General features: G+C 40.8%; 1 protein-coding gene across 1 annotated transcript in view; it reads left to right on the forward strand.

The window, feature by feature from the left end:
* SH3RF1 (SH3 domain containing ring finger 1) overlaps positions 1–10018 on the forward strand; it is a 178425-nt gene extending 168407 nt beyond the window's left edge. Inside the window, exon 12 of the mRNA XM_023228815.2 lies at positions 7549–10018. Within this exon, the coding sequence (XP_023084583.2) occupies positions 7549–7717 (169 nt within the window). The 3' untranslated portion in view covers positions 7718–10018. The remainder of the gene's footprint in view (positions 1–7548) is intronic.
* The last annotated feature ends 7807 nt before the right edge of the window (positions 10019–17825 follow it).

Here is a 17825-nt window from a genome sequence, read left to right on the forward strand (position 1 = left end):
TGGCTTCTGCATTCCGGTCCCTTCCTCTTAGAGGAGCTCCTTTCTAACAGCAGGCTCCTGCTGTTCAGTTCATCTGAAAAGAAGGAATTGCTAGTGCACACAGGTGATGGCGTTTCAGGGGGCGGGGGATGCACATCAGACAGGAAACAGAGAGAATTTAATGACAGGACAGATGGGCCCGGGCATGCTGGAATTCTTTGACAGGTTTTTTTGTATAACCATTTGAATTTTTACAAGTGGGAAAGGGGTCTTTGGAGAAGATTTCTACCCAAGTTTATATTTTTATAATCCATATGTTCAATGCAATATTAAATATAATAGCCAAGCTGACCAACTTTCCCTAGCCCTTGCTTTCATACAGCGATGGTAATAGTAGTTACTTACCTTGGATTCTTAGATCTGTCTCACAGTAAAAATAGCAGGAAAAATGTGCGGAAACGTATAGGAAAATGTTATGTTATTCACTGGGAATGAAATTTTTTGATTAATTAAAAGCCACCAAGTATAGAATTTAGGGATTACTTGTTTTCATATTTTAAACACAATAAGTTTCATTTTTATTTTAAATTATTTTTTATTTCAACACAATAAAAAATGCTCAGTGGTGAAAATGAAGGAAAGATTAACTTTTATATTAGTATGATCGAGAAAACATTTCAGGATCTAGGACTAATCCCTGATTTACAATACAAGCATCAACAACTCTTGCCCTGGCAAAATGCAGAAGGAGCCCAGGGTTCTTTTGGTAGAAATTCTACTGACTGAGAGAATTTCAGAGAAGTATTTTTCAATGTATATTATTGTGACACTATGAGATAGAATTCATCTACAGATTATAGTGAGAACAAGCATAAAATTTCCTCTCAGACCATGACCCTATCTCATATATCTAAAGTAAAAGAACATGCCAGGCACGGTGGCTCACGCCTATAATCCCAGCACTTTGGGAGGCTGAGGTGGGTGGATCACGAGGTCAGGAGTTCAAGACCAGCCTGGCCAAGATGGTGAAACCCTTTCTCTACTAAAAATGCAAAAAAAAAAAAAAAAAAAAAAATAGCCAGGTGTGGTGGCAGGCACCTGTAATCCCAGCTACTCGGGAGGCTGAGGCAGAGAAATGCTTGAACCCGGGAGGCGGAGGTTGCAGTGAGCTACAATCACACCACTGCACTCCATCCAGCCTGGGTGACAGAGCGAGACTCCATCTCAAAAAAAAAAAAAAGAATGTGACTGGGGCAGCCGGTGCTGTCAATGGAAAGAAGCAACCACGTGATATAAAGACTTAAGCAATCTCATAATAAGAAAGGATGAACCTTGAAGTGTGATGACAGGTCTTGGTGTCAGCAGAAAGAATTCTCTGAGGAACAAAAGGATTCTTCTGTGTTTGTTAGAGAGACTGAAGAAAACAAGCAAGAAATAGCACTATATCCTGGAGGCAGAAAATGTAAAATTGATGACAGCAGAAATAATAGAACAAATATTTTAGGCTCTATTTTAGAAGGATTGAGAAAAAATAATTAGGAAATTGCAAAGAGAAAGTGGAAAGAAAATATTTCAGAAGGGATGGCAAATAAAATAAAGTATGTGACAGGTTTACTTTTCTTCCAAAGAAAAATAATAAATATATATATATAAAGAGTTCGGGGAGACACAGCAAGTCACCTTTATCTGTGTGTATTTTTCAATTTAGGAATTAAACTGAGAACCACATACCTATAAGCTTATCTCCTAAATTGGAAAAAAAAAAAAAAAAAAACCTGTGTATGATCTTTGATCAGGGATTAAGCTAGAACACTTGGAAACATACAAATTGGATAGAGATAGATTTACAGAAAGGCAGCTGGGCTTAACCAGCATGATTAATTTCTTTGAATCAGTGACAATGAACCCACTGGGTGAAGCAACGGACATAATTTACTTGGACTTGGAGCAAGCTACAAAGGGAACTAGTATGGTTTTGCCAGTGAAATACTTAATTGAATATTAGATTGCTGTGGCAACTGGCAGAAAGCAGTAAGTGGTTACTCACCCAGGTCAGAGTGATGGACTGAGTGCCTCCCAGAGCAACATGGAAGCCAATTTGAGCTATACCAGGGGCAATTAGAAATGAAAATGTATGAACTACAGAGAACACCAGAGAGGCCAGAAAAATAAAGGAAGCAGGAAATGTATACTAATAAAAGACTGCAAATGCCCATTCAGATGGAAGCTAAAATACCATAGCACTGGAAGTGTGTGGAGTTTCTTTATATTGCAAGACTCTGTTTCTTGAATTCTACCTTGGCAGTTATCACCAAAAGTTAAGGTCACACAGCCACCAAGAGGCAGAGGTCATTCAGGGACCAGTCTGTGAGCCACTCTGGTCACCCGGTAATGCCTCCACAGTGCTTTGTTCAAAGGGAACGGGGTGCTTTCCAACCAAGGTACCAGTCAGCTTTATACATTTTTCCTTTTTTTCTTTTCCTTTTTTTTAAACAAAAAATTTTATTCATTCGTATATCTTATTTATTTAATTGTGGTAAAGTATACATGAAAATTTACTATTTTTTCAAGTGTACAATTCAGTGGCATTAAGTACATTCATGTCATACAACCATTCACTGCTATCCATTTCTAGAACTTTTTCTCATCCTCAACTGAATCTGTCTCATTAAGCACTAATTCTTCATTCCCCCTCCTCCAGGCCCTGCAACCACCCTTCTACTTGCTGTCCTCCTAAGTGACTTCTGGGCACCTCAAAAGTGGAATCATAAGATAGTCGTCCTTCTGTATGCATGCAGCTTATTTCACTTAGCATAACGTTTGCAAGGTTCATCCCTGTTGTAGCATGTGTCAGAATTTCATTCCTTTTTAAGGAGCTTTGTACATTTTAAGAAATAGTTTTTCTATACTATTAGGCCTTTTCTTTTTGCCACTTGACATGCTTATTAAGAATTAAACGTACTATGCTAAGTACTATGAGGCATATAAAGTGAATTTAGCATCATCTCACCGTGCTTCAAGCAGTTTATGGTTTGGTAGAATAAACGAGACAGGGACACAGATGGTAATAATACAATGTAGACTGTGCTAAGTGCCGTAAGACATATACATGGAGGCCTCTGGGATTTAGTCAGGCATGAAATTGCCTCCAGCCATGGGGCTGGAGATTTCACAGGGGAGAACTGGAGCCAGGCTTTGAGAGAATGATAGAGTATGGATGGGAGAGATAATGTCAAAGGAAATTCCCACTGGAAGGAACTGCATGAGCCAAGGTATGGCGTGGGGGACGTAAAGGCCCTGTATAGGGGACGTGTTCAGGCTTAGGGGAGTGTTTGGGACTTTGGTGGTGATAATAGTAGCTACAGCTGTGTAAAAAGAGATTAAGGCCTGATCACCGAGGGCTTCGCATACCAGGCTGAGGATTAACCTTGCTCATAGGCGTTGTAAAGCTGTTAATGATTTTTTGGCAGTGGGTAGCTGCAAATAGAGTTGCCACTTAAGAATATTAGTATGTGAGCGCTGCATAGACTGGGTTGGGGACAGGAAGAGACTTGAAGCAAGAAAGACAGGTAGATATTTGACCAGGTGGATGCCGGGCACAGTGGCTTACACCTGTAATCCCAGCATTTTGGGAGGCCAAGGCAGGTGGATCACCAGGTCAGGAGTTAGAGACCAGCCTGGCCAATATGTTGAAACCCTGCCTCTATTAAAAATACAAAAATTAGTCGGGCGTGGTGGCACATGCCTGTAATCCCAGCTACTCAGGAGGCTGAGGCAGGAAAATTGCTTGAACCCAGGAGGCGGAGGTTGCAGTGAGCCGAGATCATGCCATTGCACTCCAGCTTGGACAAGAGCGAAACTCCATCTTAAAAAAAATAAAAATTAAAAAAAAAAAAGATATTTGACCAGGTGGAAGGTAATGAGGTCATCAACCAGGATAGTGACAGTGACAATGAAGAGGAGTGGATGGGGTGCAGATTTTGAAGGTAGATCAGCAGGTCCCATGCAGGTCATAGGAGAGTATTAATTGACTCCTGAGGTTCAGAACTTCCCCAAACCCCTGTTCATATAGAGGAAAGCATAATCCGAGTGAGGCAGAAGGTGGAGCAGCAGATGTAAAGGGCCTCTGCAGCTGTGCGTCACATCTGTTTGTTGGTCTGTAAATGTTCTACTTGGCAAAGCCTTTCAATGCCTGAAATAGTTGGCCAGTTATGCCCAGTATTTGGCCTTACAAATCTGTATTAGAAAACTGCAGACCGCCTCACAAGGCTCAAGATCAGGACCTGAGCTGGAAGATTTCTAAGTAGAGTCTATTACTCCTGCACCTGGTAGTCTTCATGCGATCAAGACTATGTCACAGTTTCCATTATGCACATAGTTTCTCATTCCACCCGCCCCCACCGAGGTTTATAAAACTTAGCAATGAAAATTTTTTCCCACTGGGAACTTGGCAGGAAGAGTATGTTCTTAGCCCAGCAGCAGTTCTAGTTCAAAAATTTTTTTTTATAAAATTGGTTTAGTGCATTTTATAAAATGCATATATTAATCTAATTCACTTCAAGTTTTGCAATAACCATTTTTATTCCATTTCACCTTTAAGGCAGCTCACAGAGAACAAGTAGGGAATATATCTCATGAGAAATCTACTCTGAATATGTTTTGAGGCACTTGTACATTTTTTCCCAGAATTACAAAACTTTGCCTTAAATTTTTAACTTACGCCACATGGCATCTACATCATTGCTTTTTCCATGGATTTTTAGCATGTTGACATTAGACTTGAGAAATGTCATCTGGATCCTTCTTTCGGATAAATTCATGATGCAATTATTTGTCTTGCTTATAAAGGTGTCAGAGGGCCGGGTGTAGCGGCTGATGTCTGTAATCCCAGCACTTTGTGGGGCTGAGGCTGGAAGATTGCTTGAGCCCAGGAGTTCAAGACCAGCCTGGGCAATATAGTGAGATGCCATCTCTACAAAAAGTAAAAAGATTAGCCAGGTTTGGTGGCACACACCTATAGTCCCAGCTGGAAGGCTGACGTAGGAAGATCAGTTAAGCCTGGGAGGTCAAGGCTACAGTGAGCTGTGATTGCGTCACTGCACACCAGCCTGGGCAATAAAGCAAGGCTGTCTCAAAATAAAATAAAGATATCAAAGAAGGGATTTGAAAACCCTAACTGTGTCGATCTAAAGTTTGTCAGATTTCATTTTCAGGAAATGCTTTAGGTTGTGGCCTGCGTTCGTTTCCTTGTTAGAGATGTCCAGCCACTGACTGGCCCATCCTTCACCTCCTTGAGGGGCCAGGCCTCTGCCTACTCTTGTCTAAGCCATATGATCATCATGGGAGCTAATATCTTAGGGTAGAACTCTTTGTCAGACACTGTACGAAGAGCATCATACTTGTTTAACTCATTATAGTCCTATTCTACAGATGAGGAAACAGACTGAGAGCTGAGATAACTGGCCCAAAGTTAAGCTGCTCCAACTGACCTTAAAGGCTGTGTCAATCCTTAGGCCAGTGTTTTTCCCACAGTGCCGTGCTTCCTTCCTCATTCCATGCTCGATCGAACCCCAGCCTTGTGGTCTATGAATATTCATGCCTGAATGAGCTGAACCTTTCTCAGATATAAGCCAACTTCCGTACTGTGCTTTTGCTTCATATCTTGGATAGTAATTTGGTCCCTGTGCCAAAGGAGCTCAGGTTGTTCAAGCAGCCACTTACGCTTTGCAGAGATGTGTTTTTTTAGTTATAGTCTGGGACTCTTGCTGTGGTCTTTCTTAAATGGATTTTGGTTTATATGGAATGGGAATTGGTGAAAGGAGCAGGCTGTAATGAGTTTCAGAAGTTTGGGGACAGTTGTATAGAATTTGTTCTGAACTGCCTATCATTTTGAAGCCATAACATTCTTCACTTTCAGTCAGGAGTGGGTCCCATGAGGTTATAAACTCATTTTCTGACTTTGAGAACCAGATGAAAGTAGAAACCCAAATTCAACTTTATGACTGACTACTCATTACTTAGCATCAAACAATGAAAGATATATTTATTAGTTATCTGTTGCCATGTAACCAGTTACCCCCAAAACTCAGTGGCTTAAAAAAATAATAAGCATGTATTATTTCACAGTTTCTGTGGGTCACGTAATTATGGAACAGCTTATCTGGGTGGTTCTGGCTTAGAGTATTTCTTGAGATTGTAGTCAAGACATCAGCCTGAGCTGATGCTGACTGGGGCTGGAGGATCCACTTCTAAGGTGGCTTATTCACATCACTTTTTCTGGTTAGTTTAGACTTTTGGAAAGAGGCCTCAGTGCCTTACCATGTGCTTCCTCTCCATAGAGATGTTGCGTGTCCTCACAACATGGCAGCCAATTTTCCTGAGTGACTGATCCAAGAGAAAGCAAAGTGGAAGCCACAATGCTTTTTATGATCTAGCCTCAGAAATCACCCACTGTCATTTCCGTAACACTTCATTGGTCACACAGGTCATCCCTGTGCATCATAGGAGGAGACTACACAAGAGTGTGAATACCAGGAAGCAAAGATCACTAGGGCCATCTTGGAGGTTGGCTACCATACACCACCATTCTTTCCCCCCTTTTGTTGAGAAGAGGAGTAGGAGGGAAATAATGCAAATAATGCTGGAAAAATAGAGAAGGATAAAAGGATATGGAATGTAAAACAAGTCACCTCCCTCTGGCTTCCGACAAGCTGTAATTCTGCTTAGGAAAGCTAAGGAGCATGGAGGCAGGGGCGTAGATAATATTAAACCAACTAGGCTTCTGCCATTTTTAAGCGATAATGACACCTCTCCCACTAACTCCAAATTCTGAACCAAGGAGAAACAGACCCAAATGTCAGAATAATGGAGAAGAGAATGTCAACCTCATTACTGGTAATGTTGGATTGAATTTGTGGCCACAGCCCTCGCCTCCACATCTGGACCTTGGGACTACTTTCCCAAGGGATAATCTGGGCGTGTGGGGCAGATTACCTTCCTCAGAATTGCTGCCTCGCCCATGTCAAACCCCAGTGTAAGGGACACAGGGACACAGAGACAGACTTCCATACTCACCTTCCTGACTTCTGTGTGCTCACAACATAGAGATGGATCAGAGCCTCCTCAGCCTGTGGGCAGGCGGTTCAGAGAGGACTGAACACCCCCGCTCAGCTACTTCTGCCAGTCTCACCAATCAAATAAATTCACTCCTGTTTCCTTGGAGAAGAGGGAGGGACAGAAATGATACCCCTCCCAGGAAATGAAACAAAACTCTCCTTTATGGCCAAGATACAAACACTGGGAGGGAACAAGGATGGCTGTCCTTGTTAAGGTCACTCAGATGAACCAGTCTGGGCCATCAGTAGTGGGTTGACACACATATCCAAATCTGATCTTCGTTAGTACCAAGTCTATACTAAGCAGAAAATAGCAGCATTTTGAGTTGTTTTACAATCATTAACAAATTAATGTTATTTCCTATTTATGTTGAGGTTCATGCAGACTAACAGTACACCATTTTTTAAAATCACTGCTTTGATTCTCCTTAACCAAAATCTCTTTCTTTCCTAGGCACAGGGTGGTGGTTTCCTATCCTCCTCAGAGTGAGGCAGAACTTGAACTTAAAGAAGGAGATATCGTGTTTGTTCATAAAAAACGAGAGGATGGCTGGTTCAAAGGCACATTACAACGTAATGGGAAAACTGGCCTTTTCCCAGGAAGCTTTGTGGAAAACATATGAGGAAACTGACACTGAGGAGGCTTCAAATCACTTCACACAACAAAATAGCACAAAGCAGTTTAACAGAAAGAGCACATTTGTGGACTTCCAGATGGTCAGGAGATGGGCAAAGGATTGGTATGTCACTCCGATGCCCCAGCACAGTTACCCCAGCGAGCAGAATGAAGAAGATGTTTGTGTGGGTTTTATTAGTCTGGAATCGGATGTGTAAGGTGTGCCTTGTACTGTCTGATTTACTACACAGAGAAACCTTTTTTTTTTTTTTAAGATATATAGCTAAAATGGACAACTGTTTACAAGGCTTAACTAATTTATTTGCTTTTTTAAACTTGAACTTTTCGTATAATAGATACGTTCTTTGGATTATGATTTTAAGAAATTATTAATTTATGAAATGATAGCTAAGGAGAAGCTGGATTATCTCCTGTTGAGAGCAAGAGATTTGTTTTGACATAGAATGAATGCATTTTCCCCTCTCCTCCTCCCTGCTACCATTATATTTTGGGGTTATGTTTTGCTTCTTTAAAATAGAAATCCCAGTTCTCTAATTTGGTTTTCTTCTTTGGGAAACCAAATATACAAATGAATCCGTGTCGATTAGGGCCTGGGGTAGAGAGACAGAAACTTGAGAGCAGAGAAGTTAGTGATTCCCTCTCTTTCTAGTTTGGTAGGAATCACCCTGAAGACCTAGTCCTCAATTTAATTGTGTGGGTTTTTAATTTTCCTAGAATGAAATGACTGAAACAATGAGGAAGAATACAGCACAACACTTGAACAAAATGTATTCAGAAATATATTTAGTTTTATAGCAGAAGCAGCCCAATTGTTTGGTTGGAAAGTAGGGGAAATTGAAGTTGTACTCACTGTCTGAGAATGGCTATGTCACTGTCACTGTCTGAGAATGGCTATGAAGCGTCATTTCCCATTTTATCCCAACGGACCTGCATGCCCAGGACACAAGTAAAACATTTGTGAGATAGTGGTGGTAAGTGATGCACTCATGTTAAGTCAAAGGCTATAAGAAACACTGTGAAAAGTTCATATTCATCCATTGTAATTCTTTCCCCACGTCTTGCATGTGTTACTGGATTCCCACAGTAATATAGACTGTGCATGGTGTGTATATTTCATTGCGATTTCCTGTTAAGGTGAGTTTGTACTCAGAATTGACCAATTCAGGAGGTGTAAAAATAAACAGTGTTCTCTTCTCTACCCCAAAGCCACTACGGACCAAGGTCTCTTCAGTGCACTCGTCTCCTCTCTGGCTAAGGCATGCATTAGCCACTACACGAGTCATTAGTGGAAATGGTCTTTTATGTCCTCCCAGCAGACAGACCTCAAGGATGAGTTAACCAGGAGACTACTCCTGTGACTGTGGAGCTCTGGAAGGCTTGGTGGGAGTGAATTTGCCCACACCTTACAATTGTGGCGGGATCCAGACGAGCCTGTCTTTTTATATCCATTCTTTGATGTCATTGGCCTCTCCCACTGATTTCATTATGGTGCCACACAGTCATGGATCTGGGTAGTCCGGAAAACAAAAGGAGGGGAGACAGCCTGGTAATGAATAAGATCCTTACCGCAGTTTTCTCATGGGAAATAGATAATAAACCCTTTCATCTTTTTTTTTTTCTTTTAAGAATTAAAACTGGGAAATAGAAACATGAACTGAAAAGTCTTGCAATGACAAGAGGCTTCATGGTCTTAAAAAGATACAACCACATCTTCATGTGGTTGAAGATGAAATCATTCCTAAGTTAACCTTTTTTTAAAAAAATAAAACACTGTATATTATGTTCCTGTGTGTTGAATTTTTAAAAAGATACTTTACTTGGATATTCATGTAATATATAAAGGTTTGGTGAAATGAACTTTAGTTAGGAAAAAAAGCTGGCATCAGCTTTCATCTGTGTAAGTTGACACCAATGTGTCATAATATTCTTTATTTTGGGAAATTAGTGTATTTTATAAAAATTTTAAAAAGAAAAAAGACTACTACAGGTTAAGATAACTTTTTTACCTGTCTTTTCTCCATATTTTAAGCTATGTGATTGAAGTACCTCTGTTCATAGTTTCCTGGTATAAAGTGGGTTAAAATTTCATCTGTTAATAGATCATTAGGTAATATAATGTATGGGTTTTCTATTGGTTTTTTGGAGACAGTAGAGGGAGATTTTGTAACAAGGGCTTGTTACACGGTGATATGGTAATGATAAAATTGCAATTTATCATTCCTTTTCATGTTAATAATTTAAGGACTGGATAAAAGGTTTCAAGATTAAAGTTTGATGTTCAACCTTTGTATGTCCCTGTGTCAATGCTTAAAATTTTGCTTTTTTAAAAAACAAAATACCCAGGACACATTTGACCTAATTTGTAGCTTACAAGAATTTTTTGCATACACCTCAAACGGAAGATGTCTACAGGAATCAGTTTGGTGATTGTGACACATTTTACCTCTGCAACTAACAAACCTTGTTTATTTTTCCAAGAAGCTTAAGAAGAGTTTGTGGAGTCACACAAGGTCATGTATGGCACTTGCGTTCCCCTCTTCCCCTTCCAGTTACTAAAATAATCTGGTGAGTGCTAGAAGTTGTCTTAGCCATAGAAGGAATAGCAGACCTGTAACCAATGGTATGATAACCCGTAAGTCTTAGCATGGCCTGGGGACAAAATCCCCCATCATGGTTTTAATCTCCCGTGAAATGAAAGGGCCATGTAAGTCATGGTAAAAACTTTTCCTCCCAGCTTTTGGCTACTGTCAAATGACTTATCAGAATTGAAAATCAGGAATTCTAGGTTGTATTGTAGCTTTGCCAAAAACTACCTTTGTAGCCACCTGGGCAAGTCGATTATTACTTAGTTTCCTCCTTTTAGTGTCCCATCTACCCCACTGGGTGAGGATGAGGAGCAAAAGAGATAATCTTACTGTTTTTGAAAAGTGCTATTTTAATATGTGGCATTAATTTTATCTCTGGTTTCAAATATTTCATCTCACTCTCTTGGAGTATATGATATAATGCTTTTCAGGGTCTAATTGGTTTTAGAAGGAACAAATTAAGGTGATGTTTCCAACTGCTATGCAATTTAACTTTCTGTTCCTATAATATATTTGCATACCTCCAGAAGAACATTCAATTATCTGAATATTTCAATCCAGAGCGATAAACAACATTAGAATTCAGGTTTGGAAAATGTGTTTATTAGATGTTTGACTAAGTTTAATAGATGTTTGACTAACAACTCTCTATGTGTATTCGTCGAATTTTTAAAAATGTGTTTGAATCAATTAAACTATGTCATTATCAATGTAGCATCCTATTTAAATTACTTCTTTTCCAGGAAAAATAATTAGCAGCCTACCAAAATCAGTAAAATATTTATAAGAGATTAATCATGTCCAAGCAAATGGTTGTAGCCCTCGCTAACTCCCTGTGGCTGCAGGCTATAATGGGGTATACTGGGGGACTTTGCCCTGCCCATTAGTGTCACCAGAGGCAGGAAGGAACTATTAGAGGGAGTAGTCGCCTGCCAGTGTGAACAGTGGCGGTTTTAGAATACCTTCTCTCACATTTACAGATGAACAGCCCTTGGATTCCTTTTGTGTTTCCTACTAATAAATTTCTGATTTGGCTAGTTTTCTATTTCAAAAACACCACCTGCATCTCACTCATTGCAAATTCTTACTGTACTGTGATGATCCAGGCTCTGTAAGCATGCTGCAGGCACCTGCAAGTGGCATTAATCTTTGAGTCTCCATTCAATACTATTATAGAGTCAGACTACTCTAATAAGTCTACAAAGATAATGGAATTATCCCAGCCAGTAACTGGTGAGCCAGCTGCCACTTCTATTGCCTACACCTTAGATAAGAAGTTTGGTTCCAAGAGGTCTTTGACCTTGGGGTTGAATCTTTCAAGCTCTGAATCCTTGTGAAAGTACTAGAAGAAACCATAATAGACTTTGGCATGAGAAGGCATTCCTAAATATGATTCAAAATTTAGAGACTATTAAAAAAAAAAAACCTTGATAAATTGTACAAAAAACCAAAATAGTTACATGACAAAATACCATAATCAAAGTCAAAAGAATAAACAATGAAATAAATTATTTGTTAAGTCCTGTAGCAGGCAAAGAGATAATTTCCTTTACATATAATACAACTTCTACAAATCAGAACAAAAACCCCAAAGTAACATTTACCAAGCATTTGTGACAGAAACTGCCAATTGTCTCTGAATATTTTCATTTTCTTTTTTCTTATTAACTGATATCTGGGCTTTGTGTTTAGTTAAAAAGTTCATGTTCGTCAGGGTGTGGTGGCTCATGCCTGTAATCCCAGCACTTTGGGAGACCAAGGCAGGCAGATCACCTGAGGTCAGGAGTTTTGAGACCAGCCTGGCCAACCAACATCGTGAAACCCCATCTCTACTAAAATACAAAAATTAGCCACATGTGGTGGTGCATGCCTGTAGTCCCAGCTACTTGGGAGGCTGAGGCAGGAGAATCATTTGAACCTGGAGGCGGAGGTTACAGTGAGCAGAGATCACCCCACTGCACTCCAGCCTGGGCCACAGAGGCAGACTCAGTCTCAGAAAAACCAAACAAAAAAACTTATTTTCCAGTCTTCCTTAAGGTTAGATGCAGCCATGTTACTAAGTTCTTGCTGAGACACGAGCAAAAGTATCACAGGGAACTTCTGGTAAGGCTTTGTAAAAGGGGGAGGAGGCCAGGTGCAGTGGCTCACACCTGTAATCCCAACATTTTGGGAGGCCGAGGTGGGTGGATCGCCTGAGGTCAGGAGTTCAAGACCAACCTGGCCAACATGGTGAAACCCTGTCTCTACTAAAAATACAAAAATTAGCCGAGCGTGGTGGGACACGCCTGTAATTCCAGCTACTCAGGAGGCTGAGGTAGGAGAATTACTTGAATCTGGGAGGCAGAGGTTGCAGTGAGCCAAGATCGCACCACTACACTCCAGCCTAGGCAAGAAGAGCAAGACTCTGTCTCAAAAAAAAAAAAAAAAAAAAAATTTTTAGGTTATTGTCAGAACATAGGTGACTGTTGGAAACAGAATGCTTGTTCCCAGGTACCACAAAGAAAAATCAGTATTCAGACAAAAAGTTCTCTCAGCAAGGCAATTTTACTTTCTGCAGAAAGGGTGCTCTTAGCAGATGGAACAATGGCAAAAGCACCCTTTCTAAATAAAAGTGATTTATTGTGGGACTGTAGAAAGTAAAGAGTTTCCTCTTCAAAGTTTGCCTTCTTGTTAAAGGATAATAGTAAATCATAAATGTTAGAAATAATTTAAAGACTAACTTCCTTCAAGCCTCCTTGCTTTGTGCTAGTAACTCTTTGTTAAGCCCTAGCCTGTGTAGCTGTTAGACATGCTCGCAAGGCACATAGGACATTCTATGTCTTTGTATCTTAACCGAGATATTTGTGCTAGACACGCTCACGGACACATTCCAGCTTGCAGCCTATGCCCTTTCCCTATTTGGCATAAGCAACTTCCTCTTTTCCTTTGTTCTCCCTTGCCTTTACCTATTTAGGAAAGTTTTAAATTATTAGCCAATCAGGTTTTAGTTTAGATTGTGCAGTCTGGCTCCAGCCAGTGGAGACAGGACACAATAGCAGGGACAAGCTGCGTAAGGGATAAAAATTGCTTCCCTCCTTTGTTCAGGTGTGCTCTCGCCATTGTTCCATCTGCGAAGAGCACCCTTTCTGCAGAGTAAAATTGCCTCGCTGGGAGAACTTTTTGTCTGCTTGCTGATTTTTCCTTGCAGTACCAAGGAACAAGCATTCTGTTTCTAAATATTTTACATATAACAGTGAGTTTTAAGATGCAAGAGATGTACTAATGTGTTGGAACAAGAAAGAAGGAAGGAATATGATACCCCAGTAAACTTGACCCTTCATGCCAGCCTGAACTACTCATCTCTAAGTATGATTTATTTGAGAATAAGCCTCTTGAGTCCAAGCTACTGTAGTCTTAGCCACCACCAACCTGACTGGTATCAATATAAACTGACAGTTCCTTAAAAATATATATTCGTATGTAAGCATTATTTCTATATTATTATTTATCTATATACACTAAAAGATGTTCCACCTAATTCGTAATGTAAATGCAATTAACAACAATGGAATATTTTTTACCTATAAAATGGGAAATTTCTAAAAATTTGAAATAACTGTTGGCTAAAAGGGACATTCAGTATTTTGCTGATGACAATGTAATTTCAAAAAATGTATAGGGAAAGCAATATAGATAGAAAATACCAAAATTAAAAATGTTTACCCATTCTATTTTTAAGAATTTGTCCCAATATACTTACTCGTCAAGTGTAAAATGACAGTACCATATTCTTTGCAGTGTTGTTTATAATAGAAAAATATTGGAAACGACCTAAATGTTTACCAATATGGAAATGGTTAAATGGATTACAGTGAATCTATACAGCAGTATTCTGCATAACCATAAAAAAAAAAGAACGAGGAATTTCTTTATGCATGGGTATGGAAGCATCTTTGAGATAGCTAAACAAAAAAGATAAGGTAGAGTATTGCTACCATTTAGTAAAATGTTAGGAGGGGAGAGAATATATATACCTGTTAGCTTCTATATGAATACAATATGTGGAAAGAAACTGGAATGATGGTTGCATTGCCATTGAAGATGAGACCTTGTGCTAACTTAAAGTACATTAAAGTCTCATCAGAAAACAGACACATCCAAGTGAAGTGGCTGCGTTGTCTGGGGTAAATACCTGGCGTTCATCTTCTTGCCCCAGGAAAATTTAGGACACAGACGCTCACAAGGAGGTTAGGAGCGGAGGTTTAATAGGCAAGAGAAAGGAAAACAGCTCTCTCACTAGTGAGAGACAGGGGACTTCTAAGAGGAGAAAGACCAGCCAGCAGGGGATGCGCTGGATTTTATAGCCAGGTGTGAAGTGGCGCTGTCTGATTTACGTAGGGCTCACAGATTGGTTTGATCAGGCAAGATGTTTACGTAGTGCGCAGGGAAGGCTGGTGGCCCCACCCTAATCTTATTATGCAAATGAACTTTCCCCTTGGCCGGGCCATCTTGTCTCCTCCTTACTGTACACGTGGCTGACGAAGAGAAGGGAAGATGGGGCTGCCATCTTGAACATGATGGGCGCAACTGCCGGCATCTATGCCTGCAACTAGATTTTACAGGCTGCTCTTTGTTAAAAATGATTTGGGGCTGCTTTTCATTAAAAACAAAAGCCTTACCAAGGACTTCCGTGCCCTCACTGTCTGTCTAGGTAATTTCTTCTTAACTCCTGTATCAAAAGTAAAGCCCCTGACCTTCTACGGAAGCTGTATATTTAGAAGGGAGAGAGTGAAGAAAGGAGGAGACAAATATTAAAATTGCTTTAGGAAAATGAGATATTTGAAATTAAAAAACAGAGGATACCCACTTTGGTGAGAATTATTATTTAATGATTGAGTTCAAAAGCAGACAGAAAAATGAGCTCATTTAGACAGCCTTACCGAATTTCTTTTCCTTTTATAAGTATTCAGAACACATTAAGAATTCAAGATAGCCCTGAGGTTGCCTTTCCACAAAGGATTAACTTCTACTTCTCTGCCATTACTTTGGGAAATTGAGAACCAACTGACTTATTTTATGGTGCACTGGAACCCATGAAAAAGGCCGTACAATATAAATTGTACATGTATCTAAATCAATAAGAAGATGCTACTGGGCCCAAGATGCAGAACCCCTGAGAGACTCCTCCATGGTGTGAAGCTAAGGAAAAGTATCCACCAAAGGTGAATCTATGGCACACGCATCCAAACTGGGGTCTCATCTGAGGACAAACCTGAAACAAGGCAGGACTTCCTCAGGTGGCTGTCACTCCTGTGTCTCCTGGTACAGAAGCTGCCAGAGGGGTTGTCAGCTGTTCTAGTCAAGCACATTACTTAAACGTCCATGGAAACAGATTCAGATAACAGGTAGCTCAGCATCCAGGTATTGGAAGATGAGAGAGCAAGAGCAAGGGTTGTCTGCTTGGCAAATAGGAGCTCATAGACCTCGCCCACTCCTGTTGGTTCATGTGGAACAAAGCGGCCTTCCAGCCTTAATGCCACACCCCTCAATAGAGCTACACCCCTCAATAGAGCTGCTTTAGGCAGGAAGGTGAAGAGAAACAACGAAAAACAAGACTTCTCTCACAAAGCAGAAAGCAAGTAAGATATGAAAAATCAGAGGGTCCTTGCTGGCACTGTGACTATAACCATTCTACAGCTCTTTCTGCGGATTCTCAAGTTTAACTTCCAAAGAATTCAATTATATTTGAAGGTGGAGTCTGTGAAGATGCACCATTGAAGGGGACCAATCTGTTGCATTCAGGTGGCCATGAAATCACAAGGCCTAATTGATAGCTAAAACAGTCTGACAGCCGGGCGCGGTGGCTCATGCCTGTAATCCCAGCACTTTGGGTGGCCGAGGCGGGAGGATCGCAAGGTCAGAAGATCAAGACTATCGTGGCCAACGTTATGAAACCCGTCTCTACTAAAAATACAAAAATTAGCTGGGCATGGTGGTGCAGACCTGTAGTCCCAGCTACCCAAGGCAGGAGAATCACTTGAACCCAGGAGGCGGAGGTTGCAGTGAGCCGAGATTGCACCACTACACTCCAGCCTGGGCAATAGAGCAAGACTCTGTCTCAAAAAAAAAAAAAAAAATCAATCTGATGACATTTTAAAACCTACATTTAAATTGCTACATAAATGGGCATTCTGAACATATAAATGTGAGCATAGGAGAACAACTTGATCAATCCATCTTTTCTAGAGCAGCACTATCCTGCTGTTGAACTCGGAACAGCGATGAGGATGTTTTCTATCTGTGCTGCCCGATATGGTAGCAACTAGCCACACGTGGCTACTGAACCCTTGAAATGTAGCTGCTGTGACTGAGGAAGTGAATTTTTTTTTTAACAAGGAAACCAAAGAAGCCAGGACGTGAATTTTTATTGGTCTTTTTATCTTTTTTGGGGGGGTGGTAATGAGGACCCAGGCTGGAGTGCAGTGGCACAATGACAGCTCACTGCAGCCTTGACCTCCCAGGCTCAGGTGATCCTCCTACCTCAGCTTCCCAAGTAGCTGGGATCCCCAGGCATGCACCAGTGCACCTGGCCCGGTTTAAATTTAAGTAGCCACAGTGTCTAATGGCTACCATATTGGACACTTCCATTTTAAAGAATAAAATATTTTGTGTGTGTGTATAGAGACGGTGTCTCGCTATGTTACCAATGCCAGTCTTGAACTCCTGGCCTCAAGTAATCCTCCTGCCTTGGCTTCCCAAAGTGCTGGAATTACAGGCATGAGCAACCACGCCTTCCTAAAACTCTTATTTTTAAGTGATCACCCACAAAAAGAGAAAAACAAAAACAAAAACACAGCATTACAGTCCTATATCCAGCTTCTCGTTTGGAGGCACCAACTTAGAACTTGATTGTGTTAGAAACCCTACCAGATACGTGAAAACATCTTAACTGTGAGAAACACAGATTCTTTCCTTAATTTTATTTACTTTTTAAAATTTTTTCTTTGAGACGGAGTCTCGCTCTGTCACCCAGGCTGGAGTGCAGTGGCGCGATCTCGGCTCACTGCAAACTCCATCTTCCGGGTTCACGCCATTCTCCTGCCTCAGCCTCCCAAGTAGCTGGGACTACAGGCGCCCGCCACCACGCCCGGCTAATTTTTTATATTTTTAGTCACTCTATTAGCCAGGATGGTCTTGATCTCCTGACCTCGTGATCCACCTGCCTCGGCTTCCCAAAGTGCTGGGATTACAGGCGTGAGCCACTGTGCCTGGCTTTTTTTTTTTTTTTTTTTTTTTTAAGACAGAGTCTGGCTCTGTCGCCAGACTGGAGTGCAGTGGCATTATCTCGGCTCACTGCAACTGCCACCTCCCTGGTTCAAGCAATTCTCCTGCCTCAGCTTCCGAGTACCTGGGACCACAGGTGCCCACAACCATATCCGGCTAATTTTTGTGTATTTTTAGTAGAGACAAGGTTTCACCATGTTGACCAGGATGGTCTTGATCTCCCGACCTCGTGATCTGCCCGCCTCA

The sequence above is a fragment of the Piliocolobus tephrosceles genome, chromosome 3 (genome assembly GCF_002776525.5).
Source record: "Piliocolobus tephrosceles isolate RC106 chromosome 3, ASM277652v3, whole genome shotgun sequence".
Taxonomy (NCBI): domain Eukaryota; kingdom Metazoa; phylum Chordata; class Mammalia; order Primates; family Cercopithecidae; genus Piliocolobus; species Piliocolobus tephrosceles.